Raw genomic sequence first — 24,806 nt, 5'->3', positions numbered from 1 at the left:
GGGCTTGGGGGGGCTCCTGGTGCCTCCCTGCTGCTTGGGTGCTTGCCGGGCCGATGAGATGTTTGCCCTTCCCTCGTGCCCCAAGGAGCAACCCCAGCTGCTCCCAGCATCAGGCAGGGAGGTGAATCCTCTCATTTTTTTTGGAGCTGTTTTCTCCAAGGGACTCAAAGGACCTGGAGCCGCTCCAGTTCCTTGGCCAAAGCCCTCGAATTACAGGGTATGGGAGAGATGTAAGTAGCAGTGAGGTCTCTCTGTCATCTCCCACCACTTCCAACTGCTTTCATTCCTCCGGGGCCTCCTGTTCTTTCCTCCCCTGTAGCAATTAAGAGTTCATCCAGTTCCCAGCTGACCTGGGCTCTCTTTTGGGAACTCTCAGGGGCAGCTGCAGGCCGACTGCGCTCCCGCTGGGGTCAGGACGGGAGCTGAACCCATCAGTCACCACCCAGGGATGGGCTGCTGAGCTGTGCCTGACTTTCTCCTGAATTTTCAGACCACTGGGGGAAGGTTGGCTCGGCCGCGCCGCTTGTCTTTCTCCTTCCATTCTGCACTACGAGGGCTGTCAGCCGCCGAACTGGGCAAGACCAGCACGAAACTGGAGCACTGCAGCAGGTAACTGGACCACCACAACACGCAACCGAGAGGCTGGAGCCTGCAGAAAGCCTTGGCCAAATGATTTCAGAGCGCTCTGGGGCTGGCACGCATCCCCAGATGGCTGCTTTTAAGGGCGGCAGCGATTCTCTCCAAGCGTCTGCTCAGACAGCCGGCGCTGCTCACTGCAGCAATGGCCACGGGATCACACCTTTAAATCAAACGGCTCTCGTCTCTGTGAAATCTTCAGCTCAGATGTGGGATGGGAGGGGGCAGGTTTCTAATAAAGCTCAGCTGTCTCCAAGAATAATCCAGACCCTGTTCTTCCACCACTGCCTTTGAGAACAAAAAGACTCGCTGGCTGCTGAGCGCCTTTGAAAACTCAGCCCTTGATCTAGCTTTTATTTTTCTCTCCTTGTCCTCCCTTTTCTTCCCCTTTCTGGCTCTCCTAGCGTGCATGCATCTTCCCAGCTCCTGTCTCTGCCGAGGAGTCCCCGTCTCGTGCCAGTTTGACGTTTGCCTGTTCTGGATGCCAGAAACCCCTGGAGCTCAGGTGGGAGGAGAAGCGAGTCGCTGCTTCCCACCCCGCGTGCCACTCGGAACCCGGCCTGGGAAACGAAAGCTCCTTGGCTGTGTCTGCTGGGGCCGTTTCCTCCTGTCCCCTTGCCAGCTGAGCCTCACACGTTTGTCTCAGGAGAAGCAGAGCGATGCTGTTCATCTGCTTTGCTTCGCCCCCTTCTCCTCGTGCTTCTCCCACCTGCTGCTCGCGAGCCGCTCGCTTCCCTCCTGCCTGCGCTGCTGTGCGGGGTGGCAGCGAGGTGTCTCCCCTTTTCTTCTCCTTAGGGTCACGTTAACAAGTTCAGCTTGGCCGGGGGAGCAGGCTGCTCCAAACCGAGGGAGGAGAAGCCAGATGAGAGACTCCAGAGGTGGCCGTTCCGAAGTCACGCTTGCAGAACAAAGGCAGAGCCGTTCGGGGTCAGGGACCAGCAAAGCTCGCACGCCGCTGCACCCGCCGGGCTGTGACGACCCGCGTGTCCTCATCCCCGTGTTCCTCATGTATTTGTGCAGGCTGCGTGCTCCTCTGACTCTCTCCCAGGTTTTTAGCAGGCGGAGCGTTGCTTCCCGGAGCGGTGCCATCCCCTGGCGCTGCTCCATCACCCCTGCAGCCCCGTGACAGCCACTTACCCGGCCCTGCAACACCTCCCGGCCCCAAACCAGCATCTCCAGCATCTTTCTGCTGCTTCCAGCGAGCTTTGGCTCAAGTACACGAGGAAGGAGACGTTTTTATGGTACTGACAGTTCCTGGTAGGCCCGGCGAGCCCTGCACTCCTTGCTGCCTGTCCCAAGCTGTGCAGATAACCAGGGGGTGGCTCTGAGGATGGGGCCGGGCAGCGCTTCTGCACTTATCGGTGCTCTGAGCCTGGAGCAGGGCTGGCACGGCAGCCCTGGGGCAGGGAGTCTCACCCACCAAAAGGTGAAGAGGGAGCCAAGAGCAGCTGCGAGGTCCCCTCGTTTGCTGGGCTCTGGGAAATCACCCAGAGAGGAGTTTGCAGCCCTCGATCGCATCACAGAGCAGGGGAAAATCCGTGCAAAGGAGTGCCACAGGGATCAGCGCCCGGGGGAAGAGGGCTGTGTCCCCCACACCCAGCACGCAGGAATGTGTCTGAGCAGAACAAGGGGCTGGTGGTGTGCTTGGAGCGATCTGATGGCGCTGGGGAGAGCTCTGAGCTGTCGTGCCCAGGCTGCCTCCAGCTCCTCTGCTCCTTGGGGAGCTCCAGCCCAGCACCCGGCAGCTCTCCGGCCAGGCGTTAGCGCTCGTTTTGGGGCCATGCTCTGCCAGCTCGCCTTCTAAATAACGCTGGAGGGCTACAGAAATAACCTCAGAAGCGCTCATGCCTGATTGCAGGAACCGATTTGTTTGTCAGTTTGCGGTGGGAAGGAAGTGCATCTTTTAATTGCTGCAGACAGGATCCTGGTAGGAGCCTGGGGCCGGTGCTGCGCTGCGGTACATCCGATTCCCTTCTGCTCCGGCTCTTGGACTGACCCGGGAGTGCCTCTAGCTCTGCTCACACGGGCTGTGAGGGCATGGCTGCAAGTCACTGACTTATTTTAGGCCAGTTAGGAGGCTGTAGGACTAGCTGAACAGGACACCATACCAATTTTTCCAGCTCAGCACAGCCATAGAAACCACCACAGATTTCAGCCTAGGTAGCTCAGGAAGCAAAAACGTCTTTTTCCCTGCTAGGAGAGGGCAGGAGCTGCAGGGCTCAGAGCAAAAATAGCAGGTTAGTGGTGGAAGAAATGGTTAATGTGTCGGGGCTGCTGCTGGAATCCCTCCACCAGGGATCTGCCCGAGTGCAGCGGGAATGCTGCTTGCTCGGTGATGTGCATGCACTCACAGAGCGTGTCTCATTAGCGTGTTGTTAATGTCAGTAATTATTGGTGCTGTGAGCGCAGGAGCATACGTAGATAACGCACAGCTACCAGGAGCGCTGGGAGAAATGCACCTGCCTGTTTTTAGGGGTATCAGCCTCTCAGTTTTAGAGCTGTCACAATGTGCAGGGGTACCCGGCTGTCACAAGAAGTTCGGTGACATCTGTGCCTCTGGGAGGGGTGTTCAGGGAGCACGGTGTGACCCCCAGAGAAGGAGCCTTGCCTACAAGGCTGCAGGTTGTCTTCTGAACGCTGCTGCTGCGTGGATCGCTTCATTTCCATTAATTAACACAGGGAGGGGACGTTTGCCTTTGCCTGAAATTAATCACCGTGCCTTGTGAAGTCCTCAAAATTTTCCTCCTTTGACTGCAGCTGGACCTGGAAGGATGAGCGTGCTCCTTCCTGCCGGGGTGGGGAACACAGGAACCCTTTGCACACCTTGGCTCAGCGTGGCGAGGCAGGTCGGCAGCAAAGCTGGGGGGCTTTGGGGCTTTTTTGGGTGCAGGGGGCTGCCATGCACAGATACAGCTGCGGTGCTGGGCAGGAGGGCGGCTCATCTCGGTGCCTGCTGGCTCTGAAGGCATTTTGGGCTGAGGCAGTGTAGGTGCAGGACGTTTCCTTCCAGTTACCCCGAGGGTGAGCTGAGTGTGCCCAGCACGCCCGTGGGGAGGGTTTCTGGGCTGCAAGGTCCAGCTCAAAGCTCCTGTAGCACGCTCGGCCCGTGCTGGAAGGGAGCAGCAAGGCAGGTGCACCCCGAGCAGGGAAGTCAGGGGGCACCAATCCTTTCCTTTCTTCCCCCAAAACCACTTGTGGGCACATCCACACGGCATTGTCCTCCCTCCAGGGAACCAGCTCTAGCTCAGACCTGCTGACCTGACATCCCTGCCCCAATGTGGGCACATCCACGTCTCCAGTGCAGCACCAGCAGTGGGGGACCCCCTGCGAGCCCACCTTCCCTGCGTGGGATCCTCTCTGCTCCTCTAACAGGGAACAGGGTACACCCTCCTGCCCTGCTCTTGTGCACCACTCTCAGTTCTTGTTTTTCTCCCAGCCAAACCAAGGTTAAAATCCTGCCTGCCAGACTGCTCAGTGCATTGCACTGCCCTGCCCATGAGATCTGCCTGCCTCCAGCCCTGCTGCCCTGCCTCTGCTGTGCCGGGGTCCTGCAAAACTCAGCAGGGTGCTACCACGCAGGGAATGGCTGGGACACAGGCTCGAGGTGCTACAAACACCCCACAGCAGCCCCAGCTCCCTGCAGCAGCCCCGAGCCCAGCTTTCGAGGACTTTTCCCTTCTCCCTGCTCTGCTCCAGCTGCACCAGTCCCCTCTCCTCATCCCTCCACCATCCAGGACTGCCCCTTTTCCCAGCACAGCCCCCTCTCTTTGCTGGGGCAAATTCCCCTTCTGCCCGCAGCGCTGAGAAGCTTTGAGCTGCCTCTGCTTCTGCCTGGCAGTTTGCGTTGGCAAAGAGGCGCTAGGCACCGGGCTTGCCACATCAAATGAAAAATATCATGCAACCAAAAATTCTTAGAAAAACCCAAACGCATCTAATCTGCCGAACGGGGCACGCGAGGCACCGACAACAAGATCAGGGCAGGGCAGGAAAGGGCAGGAAGGATGGACAAAGGAAGGGTGTTGTAAAAAAGATCTATTTTATATGTAAAATTTCGGGGTAGTATTTTTTAACAATTTGCATAATTGGCTACCACAGATAATCCCCTGAAATGAACTAAATATATCACAACTGGGGGCTTTCCAAGCCCAGCTTGCTTTCTGAAATTGATTGGTTTCAGCTTTGCTTTTTTTTTTTTTTTTTCTACGCTCTTTCTTTCTATCTTTACCAGCTGAGTTTGGCTGGTTTCTGAAATGCCTGATTTGGGAGCAAAACTAAACATTCACCTGGGGATGGCTTACTATGGTACGAGTTTGAGTCAATGAAAATGCGACTTAATTTTAGATTTCGTTAGGAAAAGGGAACTAAGGCAGAAAACAGCTGCTGCAGTGACAGATGAAGACCAACCCGTTCTGATGCTTTTCATAAAAAGTCAGGTGAAAAATCTAGCCCAGCTGCTCACAAAGGGAGATGCTCCAAAGCCACTTCTGGAAATGCTCTCCTAAAGGAGTTGCCAAAAGATGTAGTGGACGCTTGCGGAGTGCTTGGGTATAAACACGTCTCTTCATCTGTTTGCGACTCCTTCCAGTCCCTTTTTTGCCCTGTTCTGGAAGCCACTTAAGCAAAGGGGTTCGGGTCCAACTGCTTCTCACCTTGAATGATCTTGGTTAAGAAAATAACGTCATGAAACTGAGACAGATCCCAGCAACAGGCAGGCGCAGGTATAGAAGCGATGGACACGGCATAAACCCAAACAGTACCCACGAGCACAGTTTTATTTCTGTTTAAATAGAGATTTGGTCCAAGCTGTAGCAACGGCCACTCTAAAAAGGGGGTTTAAGTTGACAGAAAGTTGTGTTTTGACCTTAGAAGCATCAGGCTTTCTTCGGAAGGCTGGTGTGCATCGTAACTGGATGATGCATCGAAGCGCCGCCGAGATTCAGTGTTCAGATGATATCACTCCGAGCTAATTAGCTGTACTCAAAAGCCTGACCAAGTCAGAGGAAAGGGAATGCTGTGGTTGCCAGTAATGGGAAAGATATTAGGAAACACGTCCCGCGGGCCAAATCCTGCAACGTTAAGCTCGTAGTCGAGCACGCTTCCCTTCGATTCAGTGAAAGCATTGCTCTGAAGTTAAGAATGAATGAGATACGAGAAAGGAGAGAGAGCCAGCTACGGGGGGAGACGGTTGTCTTGTGTTTGAGCACGGGACCGAGACCAGGAAATCCTCCGCTGAGCCAGGGAACGGCTGAAGGAGCTGGGAAGATGCCTCGGTCCCGGTGCCTGCGGGCTCCCAGCTGTCTGCACCAGGGCAGCAGCCGACGTGCCGCGTCCCTGCCGCGCTCTGACCCCGCTGCCGTGTCTGCAGGTGGAGCTGGGCACCCCGCAGCCTGTCCCGCTGCTCCCGGTCCATTTTATCAGCAGTTATCAAGCACAAATGATGGGCTGTAGGCTGGGCTGGCTCCTGCTGAAGCAGCAGGGACTGTGACGCCAAACCGTCACAGCGCGATTTGCTAGCCCTCGTGTTGCTAGGCCTTGTTCTTTCCTGGGAATGCTTGCAATATCTCGCTGCTTTAGGGAAATCTGGGTGGGAAATACCATAGATGAGGGTGTTTGAAGTGCTTTGAAAGCCTCCAACCAGAAAAAGTGAAACGCTGTCTTCGCTCTTCCTCTTACGCGTACAAAATGGTACCTGCTTTTCATTTTATTCGGGGGATTTCCTATAGCAAATGATATAGTTATTTGCTCATTGGATTTGGTTTTCAAGCCCTTCGGTATGTTAAGCAGTTTCAGTTTGATGTCCCCCGAGGACACCGTAATTGCGGTGTGCCCGAGGATGAAGATGGCACAGCTCCTGGTAGCTCAAAATCGGAAGGAGGCAGCTGGGAAATGCGAGGCAGAAAGCAGTGGGGAAAAGAAATATCGTGTGCATGGACAGCCCGGGGGGCCGGGCCCGCTGCTGATGCAGAGTCAGGTAGCTGAAGGCTTTCTGCAGGGAAGAGCTTTCAGAAATGGCCATTTGAATTTCCATCCCCCAAAAAACTGCTTTAGCCTTGATCTGAGGCCACGTTGTGGCACCGGCTGCCCCTCGGAATCGGGCTTCCATCCTCATCGCTCCTTTCACAGCCCCAGCTGCTGGTCAGCCTTCTTCGTTCATCACCAGCATACCAGAAAAATGAGCCTCCTTTATGATTCAGCGAAGAATAACATTGCTGGTTCGAGATCCTGGAAGTCTGGAGGCCATCAGTTTTTTAATTTTTACTCTGAAGGAATTTCCTTTTCTTCATATTGCTGGGCTCTCTTGCCAAAGCCAGGAAGCTGACTATCTATGGACAACAGTGACCAAAATTTGGTTTTCCTGGAATTTTCTCTTTTCCCTCCGCACACCCACACAATAGGCTTTTTAGGACGCCTGCAGCCTGTAATTTGCCTTTCTAGCCTGATAATGTGGCTCGCGGAGGCATCAGTTTTGCCAAGTCATCATCTGGAAGGAACACTTGCTTATGCAACGGGCTTCGTTCTCCCCCTCCGTGTCCGATGGCCCACGGTTGCCACCGAGCCCGGCTCCAGCCTTAGGGGCTGCGTCAGAACCGCCCCGCAGACGCTGGGAACCAGGAGAAAGACCATAAAGTCTGGGAAAGGGCCCGAAACTTTCAATTTCAAAAGGCACAGCCCAGAAACCAGAAGGACCAAGAACCCAATGCTGTGGTTTCCCTTTGCCTGACTAAAGAAAATAGCTGCTGTCTATTTTTACTAAAAATGTGGGACGTGGGGCCCTTCTCTTCCCCTGCACAACTGGGGGATGCTGCTCACAATGCAAGAGGGGGGGAGTGGAGCAGGGGGGTCGTCCCGGATTAAAACCAGCTGACTGGTCCACAGAAATCTCTCCCGTAGATTCTTGAAATATTTCTTGCCCACACCGCTAGGAGATTTATTCGTAAGGTAAAAGAAATTTAGCTGGGAGAGGGATTCGGGAATCTCATCGCACCTACAAAAATTCCTCGTTCCCATTTTAAGGCAGGGATGGGATCGATCTGAGTCTCCCCGCTCTTTCTTTCTTCCCTCCAGTTCCATCTCGCCGTGCTATGTGGTATTCTGAGGGCTTGCGTCGCAACAAATCAACGCTGATAGCATCATTAAGGGCTTGCAATGTATCGGATACCTTGCAGAAAATGAAAGCCATCTGTCCAAGTGCAGAAATGGGATTCCAGCGTGTGAAATGTATTGCGTGTGTTATGCACGGGACCTCTGTGTTCACTGTCATGAGGAGCACTGGCAACCTCTAAACCTCTGATCAAAAAGATGTTTCTCATTTTCAACATTAAAAAAAAAAAAAAAAATCCTGAGCAGAGAGAGCAGAGTCTTGTTTTACTTACACTTATTAACTTTGTCTGTTTGTTCTTCATTAAGAGACTCTTTTTAGATGACTGAAAATACAAAAAAAAAAAAGTACTAAATGTGTCAAAACGGCACACAGAAGTGACTCGCTGGGGGGAGTAGCTATTGTGGCAGATCACTCTGCTGCTAAGCCCTTTAGTTCTTTGTTCCTTATCCTAAAAATGCATGCAAGTGTATATGCTAAAGAATAACTCCAGCTGAACTGGCCAGAGATGTTCCAGCTGAGTTCTCTTTATACGACACCACAGCCCCAAATCCTTGATTTCTATGAATTCCATTGCTCTGTTCCCTCCTGAGCACAAGCAGCTATCTTCCCAGGATCACGGATACAGATTCCTGCTGTGGGTTGAATTTGGGCTTATTTCCCTCCTCTTCCATCTGTCATTCCTCAGTACAGCCAGAATGCCTTCAGCCCAGCAGTGCTGCAATGTAAAATTGAATTATACGGCCCTGAGGTGTGTTGCAGGAGTGTGTACCACCGAGGTGCTTCGTTCCAGAAGGAAAGGCAGTCAGCAACGGCAGGGAATAAAGCGGTCTAGCAGAGTGAGATACACTGGTGCTCAGGAATGTGCTTCCCACCTCCAACATTTGTGATTGTAATTAATCATTTGGTTGCAACTGTGGCAGCAATGACACATTGCAGCACCATCCCGGTCGTGAAAAGGGTTATACGAGCAGGCCATCCCCTTCGGGCACGTTCCCTTCACAGCCAGTATGGGAAAGTTTCATAGAAATGGACCTCCTGAGCTGAATTCTCTCAACTCAGTGAGGAGCTTTTAATTTTCAAGCTCAAAGGCAGTCCGTTCCCTTGGTATTCCAGCTACAGAATCTGTTGTACATTTTATAGGCAGTTTCCTGGCACTTCCAATTGGCAGCAGCGAAGTCGAGACATCTCAGTTTTTGTAGACAGTGACAAACATTAGGGAGCGATGTGGCCAAAATTGTATCCCGTTGCCTTCAGCTTCCCATGCCACAAAGCAATTACTGCTGGGTCAACTGCAAGCAGAGCGAGGTACCACTGCAGAGCAAACCCTAGGCTGCAGGAGGCACGGTGCAAACTTGCTTGGAAGGCTTTTGTTTCCCTGAAAATTCCTGAACTATCTGCTCGGGGTACAATTTGCAAAGGTATTTCCAAAGCATTGTGAATTGTTCTGAAAACAGAACAAAAAACCAGCAAAGCCTGACAAGCCCTTATCTCTGCAGACACTGGGGTTGCTATCTGCCATGGAGCTGCACCAGTGGTAATATGGGGATAACTTTTGGAAGACAGCATGCTGAGCGCGGGCTGGCCCCGAGTATGCACACAGCTGATTATATTTGTAGCTTTGAAGGGCTCTGGCCACAAAAATGGAGGGAAAAAACAAAAAGGGAGGGAATAAACAAAAAGGGAGGGAAAAACAAAAAGGAGGGAATAAACAAAAAGAGAGGGAATAAACAAAAAGAGAGGGAATAAACAAAAAGGGAGGGAAAAAACGAAAAGGAAAAAAAAAAAAAAAAGGAAGGGAAATAATGAAAAGGGAGGGAAAGACAAGGACTAGGACTGAATGCTCAAAGTGCACTGTAGGAATTGCACAGCTGGGCTTGACGAGCATTCCCGGGGGGGCTCCGGGACTGCTCCTTTGCAGCCTGCCCGGCCGCGGGGGCAGCTCGGCGTGCCCCCTGCATCCCCGCGGGACCCCGACCCCTCCAACAACCCCCCCTCCTCCCACGGCTCCCAGCCCCCGACCACCCCCAGGACCGGGCGCTCCCGCTGCCGACCTCCCCCCAACATGGCAGCGGCTCCCGCGGCCGCCCCACGTGCTGCCAGCCCGCCGGCGCGCCGCAAGCCCCGCCCCTTGGGGGCGTGCCCACCGGCGGGTTTCGGCGCGCCGCGGCGGCAGCGGCGCTTCCGATTGGCCGAGAGCCCTCCGGCCCCTCCTCTTCGCCCGCCGAGGCCCCGCCTCCCGGCGCGCCACCCGCGTCCCGCGGCCGCCGCAGCGGAGCCGGCGCTGCCCGCCCAGCGCCCATGGAGCTGCTGTGCGTGGAAGCCGTGCCCCGAGCCCCCCGAGCCGGGCGGGACCCGCAGCTGCTGGGGGACCGGCGGGTGCTGCAGAACCTGCTGAGCCAGGAGGAGCGCTACAGCCCCCGCGTCTCCTACTTCCAGTGCGTGCAGCAGGAGATCAAGCCGTACATGCGGAAAATGCTGGCGTTTTGGATGCTGGAGGTACGGCCGCAAATCCTCCCGCTCCTCACCCTCCTCCTTCTCCTCTTCTCCTCCTCCAGCTCCTTGCCCGGACACCCAATTTTATTTTATTTTATTTTATTTTTTGCTTTTTTTCTCGCCCGCCCTCCGTGCATGCAAAGCGTGCGCGCCCCGGGAGGCAGCTGGCGGCAAACGGGGAAGGCAGCGGCCGCCCCCCGTGCACCCGCCCGGCTCCCTCCTGCTGCCTGCCGGGGGCACGGGGAAGGCTCCGGGCTCCGTGCGAGCCGCAGCTGCGGTCCCCGGCATGGAGGAGGCTGTGCCCGGAGGGAGGAAGGGGGAGGCGGGTGGGCAAGGCGGTTTGCGGCGGGGCAGAGCCTGGGCGAGTGGTGGCTGAGCTGGGAGAAGCGCTGGCCCCATGCAGCAGGAGCAGCCCCCCCGAGATCCCAGCGTGTGCCCCCAGTTCCCCCCCGGTAGTATCCTGCCATGCTGCTCTTGGGCCCCATTCATTCCCTGCTCCCCAAAATCCTGGCCCCAAATCCTCCCCCTCTGCAGCCTGCAGCCCAGAGGCTCGCACACCCCGCACGGGGCTGAGAATGCCTCGTTGAAGGGAGAAAATAACATTGCGACCATTTACTTCCCTAAATTAAAATGAACGAGGCTCTCTGCGGGATGCAGCTTAGTGGGGAGACCTCACGGGCCTCCTTATGGGATGGTCAGAGCGAGCGGTCTCAGCAGAGAAAGAAACAGCAAGACATAAGTGACATTGGGATCCAGCCTGCCTGCTCGCCACCGCAGCCACCCTTGCAAGAAGCTGTCTGCTTCTGTCAAAAGAAATGAGAGAGCGCTTTGCTTTTAAAAAGTTTTTTTTTTCTTCTTTTTTTTTCTTTTTCCTGTTCGCATTGTTCTGTCGCTGCAAGCCTCTGTCTGAGGAGGCTCCTTAGATAAATGCAGCTCTGGAGCCTGTTGCTGCGGAGCTGTGAGGACGGTCAAAAAGTGGGTGACACTTCGGGGTTGGCACGGGGTTGCTGCAAGATTGCAGCGGAGGGCTCAAATTCGGAGCTCTGGGGTTCTGCTCGTGGCTGTGGCTGGGGGGGAAGGAGGAAGACTCCTGGAGCCAAGCACGGCTCTGCCATCGAGCCTTCCCCTGCCCCTGGGCTGCTGAGGGTGGAATTGCCAGGAGTGGCTGTGGATCCTGCACCAGTCAGTCTCCAGCTGGAGGCTGCTGGAATTGCTGCTTTTCCCTGAGGTCCTGAGTCCTCCCAGAGCAGAAAACGGGCAGCCGGCTGCGGGCATCCCTGAGAGCAGTGGAAAAGGCAGGGAGGGGGTGGAGGGGTTGCAAATAAAAGAATCGGGGTGTTAAAGTCTCTGTGGGCTCTTTGTAACTACGCTCAAGCTCTTCTGCTTTCCGCAGGAAGATGAATGGAGCCGTGCAGCATTTGTTGCTGGCGTAACCTCGCTGCAGCCGTAGGCTTCACACCTGTAGCTGACTTACTCCTTAGCCCCGTGGAGCTGTCAGAGCACTGCAGATAACCGTGCAGCACCACCACCACCACCAGAAGCTTTGAAGCTGCAGTGCAGGCAGGGTCTGGAGAGGCCGGTGCTGATTAAAACTTCCTTTTTTTTTCTTTTTTTTTTTTGTTTTGTTTTGTTTTGTTTTGTTTGATCGGGTTTTGTCAGGTGTGCGAGGAGCAGAAATGCGAAGAGGAGGTCTTCCCCTTGGCCATGAACTACGTGGATCGCTACCTGTCCTCGGTCCCCGTGCGGAAAAACCACTTGCAGCTCCTGGGGGCGGTCTGCATGCTGCTGGCTTCCAAGCTGCGAGAAACCATGCCCCTGACGGTGGAGAAGCTCTGCATTTACACAGACAACTCCATCACGCCTCAGCAGCTCCTGGTAATCACTCCCCCTATCTCAAAGAGCCCTCCAGCCCCTCCCCAGCCCTTATCTCCCGCACGCTGCTGCTTGGCACCGTACCTGCCCCTGGGGCTCCTCCTCCTCTTGTTTTTTTTTCCCCCCTGTTTCTCCACCTTCCTCCGTGTTCCCCAAACCAACCTCCTCACCCCCTTGCCACGGTGGATTTGGGTCTGTTGGTGGAGCCCTTCCCATCGTGGCAGAGCCTCGCTCCCTGCTGTGCAGGGCAGGATTGTCACCTCCGCTGTCACCTCCACGCCCCAGAGAACGTCCCCTGAGCCTGAAGTGCTCGCTGGCAGCACGGAGCTGCCACGCTGAGCCTGCTCCTGGGGCTGCTTTGCTTTCGAGTGGCAGCTCTGGGGAAAAAAAAGGCATCTGAACAGTGCAGAGCAGGAGGAGGGGAAGCGTTAAGTGGGGAGCTTCCAGCAAAACGGGTGGACCTGGGTTGTGCCTTCCAGGCTGACGATGCTGCCAGGTGAAGGGCTGATGGAAAAGCTGGGAGCTTGCTTCGAGTTAAAGCAGGGCTGCTCTGCCTGTCCCATCAGACATTTAGGTGGCAGCTGCGTGGGCTCTGAAGGCAGAGCTTTTTGTCTGATAGAAGCTGCTCAAAGCAGAGATCCAAACCTCTGAGCTCAGCGTTGCCAGCAGGGGAAGGACGCTGGAGAACCCCTTTTCTCGGGGGCCTCCTGTGCTGTCGGTTCTGAGCTCTCGGGAGGAAACGGCCACCTCGGCTCGAGTGACAAACATCCCTGGAGACGGTTTGCCTATGAGAATTTCTCGGGGTTAGTCATCGCCTTATTAAATGTCTGTTTTGTTTTTTTTTTTCTGGGCTGGGGGTGGGTGAGACGCTCTGAGCGTGTCCCCAGGGTGGGGAGCGAGCCCACGAAACTTTCAGGTGTGAGATGAAGGCAGTTCTGGTAACGGGAGCTCGGCTCTGAGCGTGGTTTTTCCAAGTGCTGGTGAAAGTTGGGGAAAATCCCCTCACCTCCATGCCTCTCCCTGTAGGTTTTTGTGGGTGGCTGCTGCCATACGCAGCCCTCGTGGAAAAAGCACGTGTGAGTAACGGTGAGGGATGGGAACGCAGAGGAGATGCAGGTGCTGGTTGCTTCTCTAGGTGCTGAGCTGTGGTCGTGCCGTAGCACCTTGCTGCTGGGGCTGCCCCAAAAACTGTGAGCAAAGGTTTTGTCCAGCTGTCAGTGACATTTCACCCTCGGGAGCAGCTTCTCACCTATCAGTGTACCCAGGACTGGGTTCGTCACGTGAAGCTGATCCCAGCCTGGAACAGAAGGGTTCCTCGTGGCCCTGGGGTAACGACTTGCTCGCGTGCTTCACCTCTGTCTTCCTCTCCGATGCAGACCTTGAGGGCAGTCCTGCTGCCATCAGCCCTGCAGGTTAAGGGACATCAGCACAGAGCTTTTAGCCATTTCTGCAGCCCGGATCGTGGGCCACAAGGAGCTGGACTTGGTAGGCACCTTGTGCACGGCTGCCACGGATCCCAGACGTGCCTTCCTCTTTGATTTCTTCTTGGTGAAGGTTTGCTTCTTTCAGTCAAATTTAAGCTTTGTTTCTAGCAGAACCTCCGGAGAACAGGTGGGCAGAGGAGGTGCTGACACGCAGAAAGCACCAGCCTGCAGGTTTTCCTTCGCCCTGCTGCAGCGCTGCCTCCCCCCTTGGAGCCTTTTCTCCTTCCCCCAGAGGTTTGTCAGCAGGAAGCTGTGGCTAAGCAGGGCCACAATATTCATCTTCCCTCCTCCAGCCGGTGTTGGGGTGGAGATGGAGGAGTAAAACCCCGTCTGCTGCCTGCTGCTCCCTTCTGATTGTGCAGGGCTCTGTACCGCAGCTCTTTTTTTGTGCTTTCCCCCACTAAAACACTGGGACGCTCGGCGCAGCTGAACACCCAGCCTGGATCTTTCCGCAGGGTGCTCCAGCATCAAAATGCACTTGGGATGGACACAAGGGGCTTCACCAGGCTTGCTTTTGCCTAGATGCTCCTTGCCTGGAGCAGAACCCGCTCGGGTTTCCCTTTGCTCTCTGTAAAGACGGAGCTGAGGCAAGGGCTGCGGCTCCGTGAGAGGTTTGGCGTCGCCCCGAGACCTGCCAAGAGTTAATGCCCTGATTACAAAACCAGGGTGAGCTGCTCTTTTCCTCCTCTGTGCTAATCGTGGCGATGTCGCCTCTCTTTCACAATCTTGGGGTGGAAGAGGGTGGGGAGGGGAAGGGGAGCTTCTTCATCAGGGTCTGGACAATGGCGCATCCTGGCCTCCTCTCGTGGAGCCGTGCCATTTCGGCTTCCCTCCCGTCCTCCCAGGGCCCTCGGAGGAAGCTGGCTCCCTTTCCCACTAGGTTTGCTTCCTTCTCTTGCAGGGATGCTTGGCACCAGCTCAGCGGTTTAGCAAGGACACATCTGAAGCAAAAATCTTGATGAAGTTATTCTAGGGAGAAGGAAATGATGCAACAAGGGACTTGTCCATTTGGAGGAAGTTGGATTTCCGTCGAGGGCGTTATCTAACCTACCTTGCTTGGCTTTTTTTTATTTCTTAAAGACTTTTCTGGCCTGTGCAAGTGAGCACTCAGCTGCTTGAGGGTCGGGGAGAGCACTTGTGGGTCACCTTCACCCTTGGCTTGAGGGCGTCTGCCTGGTTTGCCCCTGCTCTGTTGATTTCCCCCTGAGACCTTTGATCTGAGGTCAATTCTTCCAATTTCAGGTGTTTCCTAGCAAAGACCCCAGGCAGGGCCAAGCCAGCGGGCAGACGATGAAGGAAGCAGCAGTGACAGCAGATGATGAGGAGTGAAAACAGGAGAAAGGGGTCACAGCTGAGTAGGAAGGGTTGGTCACTCGTGATAAGCATCGACCTTCCAGGGCACAGGCTCGTGGTTCGCCTCCTCCTTGTCGCACGGGTGGGGTGGATGCGACAGCTCCTGCACCTGAATTCGGCACCTTTACCTTCAACATCCAGCCCTGAGGTGTGCTCCGGGGGATGGAAACAAACGTTGGCCCCACGTTTCCTATCTGCAGCTGGACTTTCGTGGCTTCTCATTTCTGTAGCTGTCGGGGAGGGTGGGTGGCCAACAGCGACAGCTCTTTCCACCCTCCTTTTGAGTCAGCCCGCGAGCACATCAGAGCTGGCGGCTCCCCGAGGCAGTGATAATGAGAAATGGCAGCTTCTCAACTCGAGTGGCAAAATCAGCTTCTTTTCTCCTGCAGGCAGGGCTGCTGCACAGAAGGAGCTGGGCTCTGCTCCCTGCCCAGCAGCGTTTACGCAGACTCCTCGCAGGCGCCTGTGGGTGGTGGTGAGGGCAGAGCCTGCTCCGTGGGGTGGCTCTCACTACATAACGGGAGAGGTGGCGCGGCTGGCACATCCCAGACAGAGTTTGCAGAGCTGCAAACGAGGAAAACTCTCTGCTTGTGTCTCGGATCCTGCTCCGTGAGGGTGCAGAGGCAGCAGCCAGGAGCTTGAGGCTGTGTCGCCGCAACAGGACTGCGAAATCTTGTCAGAGCAGGGGAGGTGATGGGCAATGCTGGCTGCTTTCCTTCCTTCTCTCTCTTTTTCTTTTGGGGGATGCAGCCAGGAGAGATAAAGGGTGCAAAGCCTGCAGTGGCACTTCCCAGCCCCACAGGCGCTGGCTGAGCCTGGGGAGCTCTTGCAGGAAGGCGCTGGGCGCAGTCCCGGTGATGGGATGCTCGGTGGGCAGCGTTGGCAGCCTGCAGCCCTTCCACAGGGAGGTTGGAGCGGAGAAACAAAGGAACTTTTTCCACTTTCTTCCTCTCTTTCATTAGCCAGGCAGAGGCTGATTCAATTAGGTGCAAAACAAAATGCCAGGAAAAGGATGTTTGCTGTGCGGAGTGGCGCTGCCGTCGCAAAGCTGCTTGCCTATCTCTTGCAGCCTTTTGTTTTGCTTCTTCCACAGATGAAGTGATTCAGAGATTCTGCTGTGCTGCTCCGAGTGGGAAATCCCAGGGGCTAGCAGGAGAGGAGCAAGGAGCAGGGGGTTTTGGCTGGAGAGTGGCTTCCTCTACCTAAATCCCATGAGCCGGTGACAATCCTCGGCTCCTGTCACCTTCGGCCAGCATCTTGAGTGCCAGCTGAGCCTTGGGATCAGACCCCTTGTACCAACGAGGTTTTCAAGAAGCTGGAAAACCTTTTTATTAGCTGTTAGAGAGCTGCTTTTGTGCAGATGGTGTGCTGGAGCAGCCCCAGTGCGGCAGGAGCCAGCGCGGTGCCCCCCCAGGTGAGCTCTCGCTGCTGATCTGCGCCCTGAATCTGCTCCTGGAGATGAAATGTGTCCCAGCAGGGCTGTGCCTTCTGCCACACCAGTGTGAATGCCACGTGCCCCTGCCAGGAGCTGGCATACGGCTCTGGGAGGAGAAGGAACAAGGGTCTGGGGGGTGCTGGGCTCCCCTCATCCACTGGGGGCTGGCTCCGTGCGCCGCGATCTCCGGTTCCTTTTGGTGACCTCAGCCCTGGGTCTGCACGGGGGCCGTGCTCCCCCCTTGTGCAGAGGTCGGGATGGGGCTGCTCAGCTCTCGCCCTCGTGGCAGGAACCCCTGGAGGTGCCGCCGGTGTCCCAGCTCCCCAGGAGGCTGGGCTGATGCTCAGGCAAGCAGTTGGCTTTCCTAGCGAGGCTGCTGGCCCTTGGTGGCTTCCAGCTGAGTGACAGCAGGGCCAATGCGATGCTCCATCTCTCACAGCTCTTTTCTGGTGTCACCTGGCTGTGTGGCTGCGATTTAACACATGGCCAGCACTCTCTTCTTCCATTAAGCCTGGTCTCTCCCCCTCTACTTCCATCCTCTCCTTGAACCAGGCACCCTAAAAGCCTTGTGCTGCGGTCCTGAGGCTCTGGAGCTTCTCGCTAGGTTGCTTCTTGCTTTTATGCCGCGGATTTGGCTTAAAAATGCAGAAAGCCTGGCAGGCTGGCCATCCATATGGGAGACCAGTGAGTGTGTTCCAGCGAGGCACCGCTTTCTGGTTGGAGAAGCACGGGCTGCGAAGCGGCAAATGGCACGTTTGGGACTCGGAGCAGGTTGAGCAACGCTGCTCATTTAAGCAACCCAGAACTGGTATTGTTGTGTAAGGGGAAGAGTGGGTTTAAAAAAAAAAAGAAAAGAAAGCGGAGATCGGCCTTTATGAAAAAAAAAAAATCTCACTTCTTCAAATCCATCTGTTCTGGTGCTCCTGTGGGCAGCGCTGACCTCGTAATCTTAGAGCGCTTGGGAAAGAATAGAGGCTGTGCGGGGTGGGACTCACCCTGAAATGGAGACACCTGATCCCAATCCCAGCTCAGCTCTGGCCTTCCAAACCCAGAGCCATGCTTGGCTCCTGCGGCGTTTCCTTCCCCTGCAGGCTTGTAGGGCTGTCCTTCCCCACTGCGATCGGGGAGGAGGGACACGGGAGCATCTTCTGCACCCTTTCTGGCGTCCCTGGAGCCTTTTGGCCAGACCCAGGTCTGCTGCTGACCCAGAGGATGAGGGCAGAGAGAAGTGGGAGGCCGAGTGCATGGGATGCAGAGGCTTCCATCACGTCTCGTGGGGGAGTTGGGACTGTTGGAGGGGCTCAGGGTGGGTGGGTGCAGGCTGCCAGAGACATTCCTGCACGGGTGGGAAGGGAAATGATCTGGGGAGGTGCTGCTGCTTCTCCTGAGACTGCTGCCAGGGGCATGGTCATGGCCAGACAACCTCGGAGCTGCCCAGCGTAGTGAGCCCAGGACTTGCACGGCCTCTGTGTGAGTTTGGTGAGCTCCTGCCCCAGCTAAGCTGCATTGATGTGACTCACGGAGCCACCGAGGCTGGAACAGAAGCGATGGCAGAGCAGGGAACTGAACGTAGGGGTCCCAAATGCTCTGGGCGTGGACCTCTCCTGGTTTACACCTGGCCAGGTGAGAGCTTTGGTCCCACGCTTCTGTGACCTGCTGGGTGCTGACTGCCACGTGCTCACCCTGGGCTGCTCCGTGCGTCCTTGTTGGTGCTGGGACGGGCACCCAGAGCTGCGGGAGGCTCAGGGGGTGCGGGGAGCACTGTGCCTCCTGCCCCTTGCTCTTTTTATTGCTTGTGCTGCTGCAGCAGCCTCGCAGAGCACGGGAGCGCCCGGAGGAGTGCCTGCAGAGCAGAAGGCTGATCCGACTGCACCTGGGGAAGAAGAAGAAAGCAAGACTTGGCGCTTCCTCTTCTGATCTTTGCTCCAGGCTCTGCAACAGCTCAGGGCTGGAATTGTGCCATGGTGGCAGAGCAGGGCTGTTCCCTCTTCCCTTCCCCGTCTGATGGGTTGTGCTGTTTAACTGCCCTTCCCCGAGCTCTGGCCATTTATCTGCCCGTGGTTCAGGTGGGAGCTTCTCCACACCCCGCTGAGTGCCGTGCTCTCTGTCTCTCCGCAGGACTGGGAGGTCCTAGTCCTGGAGAAGCTAAAGTGGGACCTGGTCTCGGTGATAGCAAACGATTTCCTGGCTCACATCCTCCACCACCTCCCGCTTCCTAAGGACAAGATGGAGCTGGTGAAGAAACACGCGCAGACCTTCATTGCCCTGTGTGCCACAGGTGGGTGCCTGCTCCCGCTGGGGTCATACACTGGGGGGGTGGGCAGTGGTCCCTGGGGTGCTGGATGCCCACCTGCACTGGGATCGGAGCACTTTGCTGCTCGGTGATGTGTTTTCTGTCCCTGAGGAAGCAGGGTAATGGTCCTGGGGGCTGTTAGCACCGTGCCTAGGGTGAAGGCAGGGTTCAGTACGAGCCTCCATCAGCCCTTAGAAGTCCTTAGATCAGTGTCATCTTCAGGACCTCTTTTGGTGAGACAGGACTAAGAAATAGCTTCAGGAATCCTGCTGCTGCGATGCTCCACCTGTGTGCCATTGCTCCGATCCTATTTCTCCCCGCTCACCTGGAGACACCCCCCTGCCTGGCCCCCGCTGGTTTTCCAGGGAAATCACTGTCCCAGGAACCTACAGCTCGCACACAGCCTTGCTAACAGCTCCTTTTTGTCCCCGTCCTGCCTCCAGACTACACTTTCGTCATGTACCCGCCCTCCATGATCGCCACGGGCAGCATCGGCGCGGCCGTGCACGGGCTGACGCTCTCTGTCAACGACTTCAGCGGCGAGGCCGTCACCGAGCTGCTGGCCAGCATCACCGGCACGGAGGTGGTGAGTGTTCGCCGGGGTGGAAACCCTTCCTATTTCTCCAGCTCCCTCCTGAAGGGGGAAATAAGCTGGCCGTAGCGATGCTGACCGTGGTTCAAAGAGCACCGAGAGGTTGGGGAGCATCTCCGAACGCCGTGCCCTTGGTCAGGGCCACGGTTGTGGTCGGCTCCTGGCCCCCAACGCCATCTGTGCGGAGCTGGGGAGCCTTTGATGAGCGGCACAAAGGGCAGCGTCTGTTCCTCGTGCGGACAGGTGTCGGCAGGATCGGGTTGACGGGGTGGGATGGGGCAGGGGGAGAGGAGCCGGGCTCGGCATCTGCTCACCTCCACGGTGTCTGGTTGCAGGTGCCCAGCTCGGGGTGAGAAGGGGGCTGGGGGCACGGGGCCTTTTGGGGTGCTGCGCTGGGGGTGCTGGGGGGCACCCACCTGCCCCTCTGCTGTGATTTGGATGAGGAAGGGGCACCCGTTGGGCTCCCCGTGTCCAGGTTGCTCCTGCTGCAGCGAAGCAATCGGGAGCCTTTATTCTGCCAGGGCCCCTTTTGATCCTTTTCTTCAGCCGGGCCGGGTTGGTTTCAGTCCCCTGACGGCAGCGCCGCGGCTTGGGAGAGGGCGGGAGGCTGCAGCCGGGCTTTGTGTGGGCACAAGGGACGGGGCAGGAGGACGTCTTGCTTTCTTGGTGTGGTTTTGTTTTGGTTTGTTTTATTATTTTTTTTTTTTTTAATTTTTTTTTGTTTGCGGGAGCCTGTTTTGAAGGCTCAATCAGTGCAGCCAGCTGCTCGCAAGCTGCTGCGGTGAATGGGGCAGGAGCTGAAACCCGCTCCGGGGCAGGGCTGCTGCAGGGAACAGGTGGGAAGCAGGGAGAGCACCACGGAGCGAGGGGAGCTGAAAGGGCCGGGGATGGCTCTGCTGCCCTCCAGCAGCCCCTGCCCGGCTCCTGGGACGTGGCTGCAGCACGTCCGGGCTCCCCGGGGATGCTCCCGGCCTCGCAGCATCCCTGGGCTGTGACTCGGTTTCCCCGTCAGCTTTGGAGCTTCGCTTGTGCCTCGGAGCTGCCCGTGCAGAGCAGGATGAGGCCCCGTTGGCTTCCCAACGTGCCCCCAAGCTGGAGCAGCCCCACAACTCGGCTGCCCTACGGGGTCGGGCTGAGCCCAGCCGCCTCCTGGGCTTCGCTTGCAGGTGAAGGAGCCGGGCTGCACACAGCTGAGCCACAAAAATCTGCCAAAATTACCTACAGAGAGCCCAGCTGCGGCTCCTGAGATGCTCCTCAGCCTCCATCCCTACTCATAAAGTGGGGGCAGCTCCCGTGAAACCCCTCAGGGACCCCCGATCCCCCCCTGCCCCACACAGCGTGATGGGAGCCGGCCGGGCTGCGGGCAGGCCGGAGGCCGCGCTTACTGGAAGCAGCAGTGGGGAAGGGGAGGTGGGCGTTGCTATTTTTTGCTCGCCACATCCTCTGTCAGTTTCTAAGAACCGGCGGTGGATTCCTGGTAAGAGATTTCGATGTGTGACAATATCCCACCAGCCTGCGCGGCCCCGCGGCGGGCAGCTCGGCGCCGGCCTGGAGGTGCGAAATGTCACCTCGTGCCCCGGGAGCTGGGGGGGTGCCTCAGGGTGTCACAGCGCTCCGGTTTCGAGGGAGAGGGGTTTCCTCGGCTGGTCACAGCTTCTGGAGGAGAAGAAAGGGGTTTGCCCTTGCTGTAAGCAGCGATACGCCGCTGCTCGCCGTCCCCTGCGCCTTCCTGTTCGTGGGGCTGGCGGGTCCCCGGCACTGGGCTCCCTGGGGAGGCTCCCGAGGGAGAAACAGGATGGGGAGAGCCCTGGGAGAAGCTGTGTAGCCACAGCATCACTCCTGTAACATAGCATCGATGTCAGGTCTGGCTGCACGGAGATCTGAGTGTGGGGCTGCGTCAGGAGGCTCCCAGCGGGAGCTCCAAGAGACCCCACATGCAGGGCCTAGGGGGGGCAGGAGGGTCTCTGAGGTCTCCGTGTGCACCTTTTCCTGTGTATGGACCTGGGAATTGGGTCATCAGGTGGGTCCCAGCCAGCCCAGTGATGTTGGGCTCTGCCCCTCCAGTTACTGATGGAGGGGGAGAGCCGAAATTGTGTGCTGGAGCTCTGCTGCTGGAGCTCTGCGTGGCCCTTGTGGGTAATGGGGTCTCCTCCGTGAGAACGTGGTCGAGTGGGGAGATGGCAACAGAGCGTGGGGCTTCTCCTGGGCAGGGCATGAAGCGTAGCCAAGCTGGAGATACCTGGAGGAAAAAAACTGCTGCTGTGTGCTTGGATGCTCCAGGGGGCAGGGAGATGGTCCAGCAGCTGCTCAGAGCTATCCTAAGGGCTCTCACCTGTGAACAGCAGAGAACTGAGGCCTCTCTTCCCATTCCCTCTCCCGCAGGACTGCCTGAAAGCCTGTCAGGAGCAGATCGAGGCAGCCTTAGCCGAGAGCCTGAAGCAAGCTTCCCAAAGCCAGCAGGAGTACAGCACCGCCAAGACTGCTGCCTACCCGGCCAGCCAGCCCACCAGCACGCCCACAGACGTCACGGACATCAACCTGTGACCAGCCTCCCCTTCCCAAGAGCCGCCCAGCCCCGTGACAACAGGACCTGGCCCCGGACACCCAAATGTGGCTGCATCCCTCCTCCCCACCCAGAGCACGCCGAGGATCTGCTCCGCTTGCTGGCTGCTCGCCGAGGGCTCCGCGCTCGCCCATCTCCCCTCCTCGAGCGCCGGAGGGGGGCAGGAGGAAGGCGTCTGGGGGCTCCGACGATGGCCACGGGGGCTGGCGGGGCTCACCGCTGCTTGGACTCCGCTCGCTGGCTTCTGCAGGAGGCAGGGGCAAAGCGACCCTCCTCGTGGTGGTGGGGTAGCAGGAGTAGCCGGGGAGGGGAGCAGGATCCAGAATGAAGTTGTAAAACGTTCCCTAGCTCCTGTTCCTCCCAGCCCGGGTGCCGCTGTCTGCTCTCTCCTCGGGTACGTTGACCCTGATGACTTCCAGCCCCCGCGTGGGCCATCGATGGTGCACAGCCAGCCTCATACCCGGGCCTACGTGACCAAAATTTTGGTAGCCCCCCACCTCCTTCCCCAGGCCGGGGCACCGCCGGCCCGCTGGGCTCGCGAGGAGCAAGCATCCAGGAGGAGAGAAGGGTGCTCGTGGATCCCTGGGTCCTGATCGCTTCGTGCTGGGTTAGTTGTGGCTCCTGGGGGGCTGGCGTGGCTGCTTCTGCTTGGAGATGTGCGTGTGGCTTTGATTCTTGTTGCCATTAGATTTGGGATTTGCGGGTTTGGGGCTTGCTTTGGGGGAAGCGCTGCTTTTCCGCGTGGACACCACAAGTCCTCGTCCCCGGGGAGCGACCCCTCGGGCGAGGTTTGGGCGCGACGTGCGGAGCGGGGACGGCGCTGCCCAAACGCAGACCTTGGCAAATCACCTTGGCTTTCTGCTGCCCCACCGAGGCTGCTTAATTTATTGTTAACTGCTCAAAAAAAAAAAAAAAGGGGAGGGAATAAGACCTGCTGTCCCTTGCTGTGGGGCCTGGGTGCTGGTCTCCTCTCCTTCTTAAAGTGCCTTTATCCCTTCGTCCCCTTCCTTCGCTCCCTGAGCACTGGGAGACTCTCTCACTTTGGAAGCTGGGTGGTTTTTAGGAAGCTCAGACGTCAGACTAGATTTTACGAAATCCATATGAATGTGCTGCTATAGTCTGAAATGCATCTTCACTCCTCCAAGGCAGGGATCTCGGGTGCCGTTCAGGGGGGGCCGTTTTCAACAGATACATTCACGGGGGTCCGCGTTGTGTCCTCACAGGGTGGAACATTCGCTGCGCACTTGATTTGAGAAGTGATTGCATTTTTGTTTCGTTGTTGTTGTTGATCCTGTCTGTTAGTTTTTATATATATATAAAAAAAAAAAAAAAGTGTTTTAAAAAGAAAAAAATAATGCTGCTTTTCTAAGAGAACTATTACAGTGTAGAATTGTATTAACTAGGAGAAGCCAGAGAGACTCTGCAGGGATGGGAGGCAGGATGCTGCTGCTCGGTGACCGCCGGCCATGTGGATCTGTGGCTGCTGTCCTCCTGGGGGGGGGATGTGGGGAAGGATGTGGAAATCTTCCGTTTATGGTGCCGCTAGAAACAAAAGTCTTATCAGGTGGAAAAAGATGGGGCTGCTGCTCTTCCCCCCCCCCCAGCCCAAATCGGCGCGAGGAGCCATCTGCCACTGACTCCTGCTAGCAGGGCGGGCGGGGGGCGCGCAGAGCCTGTCTGTACGAGAAGAAATTTTTTTTATATATAAATGAGTTTTTAATTTAAGAGTAAACTGGTTTGGTGTTCACACGCGAGAGTCCCGCTGCTGGGAAAATCAGAGGATCCTATGATGTTCCAATAAAGTATTTTAAACCAGAGTGACCGTGTCCAGGGTTTTCCCTTTGCCACCTGTCCCCTCGCCGAGCTGTGCCTCTGCCCCAAATTGGGCTCGGGGGGAGGATCCCCCAGCGCAGGGGCTGCCCCTGAAAACCTCCAGCTCCGCGTTTCCTGAGCAGGATGAAAGGGAAAGGGGCAGGTAGGGCACCGTCAGCACCAACCCTGCAGGGAGGTGGATGCCACAGTGCCTGCCCCACGCTTTGCACAGCTGAGGGCTGGGGAGCAGCACCCTGGGGTGGCTCAGGGCTGGATGAACGTGGCCAAGATGCTGTGGGAGAGCGCTGCAGCCTTCCTGTGGGCACGATGCCCGTGCACCGAGCAGTTTTGCAGCAGCTGGAGGGGAGGCAGCGACTTCACAGCCTTGGAGGGCACCTTGGAAGCCTCCCCTCTTGCAGGTCGGTGCTGCAGCAGCTCGGGCTGCGCTGCAGCGAGCACGGAGGGTGCGTGGGGTGAGCCCGGGTATCGCCCTCCCTCATCAGCTTCTGGCTTTTTTAAAGGAGATAAAAATCAGGAAGCCAAGGAAAACGTGCTGCGGTGTGCAGCCGGCCGGGGCGTTGCGTGCTGCTCCTCTTCGGGTGGCTTCTGCTGCTGCCACCGCTGCGTCACCGGGGCCGGTGCCAGCTCTGGGCAAAGCCAAGGTGGCAGGGGGCTGAGCTGGGCACAGCAGGAGGGGCTTTTCTCCCCGGGCTGTGCCAGACATGGTGCTGCTTTCAGGGATAAGGCTGGACATGTGTGAGGTACGCGCCTTGTAGGGCTCTTACTGGAGGTTTTCCCCTCTGCTGGGCTGCTCTGGCCCTGCACAGGGTCCCTGGGGTAGTTGGGTGCTGTCCCCTGCCTCTGCCTGGTGACAGCCGAGCTCAGGAAGCTCTCAAGCACCACCAGGAGCACTTTTTCTCACTTCTTCTTCTTCTTCTTCCTTAGAGCACTTTTAGGCTCTGGGAACAGTCTGGGGGTGCTCAGCCCTGTGCCCCCACCCTTCCCACTGCAGGAGGGAGCCGCTCACACCCCAACCTTTACCCAGCAGTGCAGGGACTGCTCAGCAGCCCCACTCTCCTGCAGTGCAGGCTCAGATCCGCAGCTCTGCGAGGAGCCTGAGGCTGGTGGCTTTGCTCTGCCACCTGCTGGGGACAAGGCAGGGCCAGGAGGG

The 24,806-nt window shown here is 57.1% G+C and overlaps 1 protein-coding gene across 1 annotated transcript; it reads left to right on the top strand.

The window, feature by feature from the left end:
- Positions 1-10,036: 10,036 nt before the first annotated feature.
- CCND3 (cyclin D3) lies at positions 10,037-23,744 on the top strand (the record flags this gene model as incomplete). The annotated part of the gene is made up of 5 exons (XM_084302064.1): positions 10,037-10,234; positions 11,891-12,106; positions 18,494-18,653; positions 19,112-19,254; positions 21,643-23,744. 5 exons carry the CDS (start codon positions 10,037-10,039, stop codon positions 21,802-21,804), a joined length of 879 nt encoding a protein of 292 aa, XP_084158190.1. The 3' UTR covers positions 21,805-23,744.
- Positions 23,745-24,806: the final 1,062 nt, after the last annotated feature.

This window comes from Netta rufina (assembly GCF_964035555.1).
Source record: "Netta rufina genome assembly, chromosome: 26".
NCBI lineage: Eukaryota > Metazoa > Chordata > Aves > Anseriformes > Anatidae > Netta > Netta rufina.
Note: the sequence above shows the minus strand (reverse complement) of the source record. Positions and strands in the feature narration are given on the sequence as shown.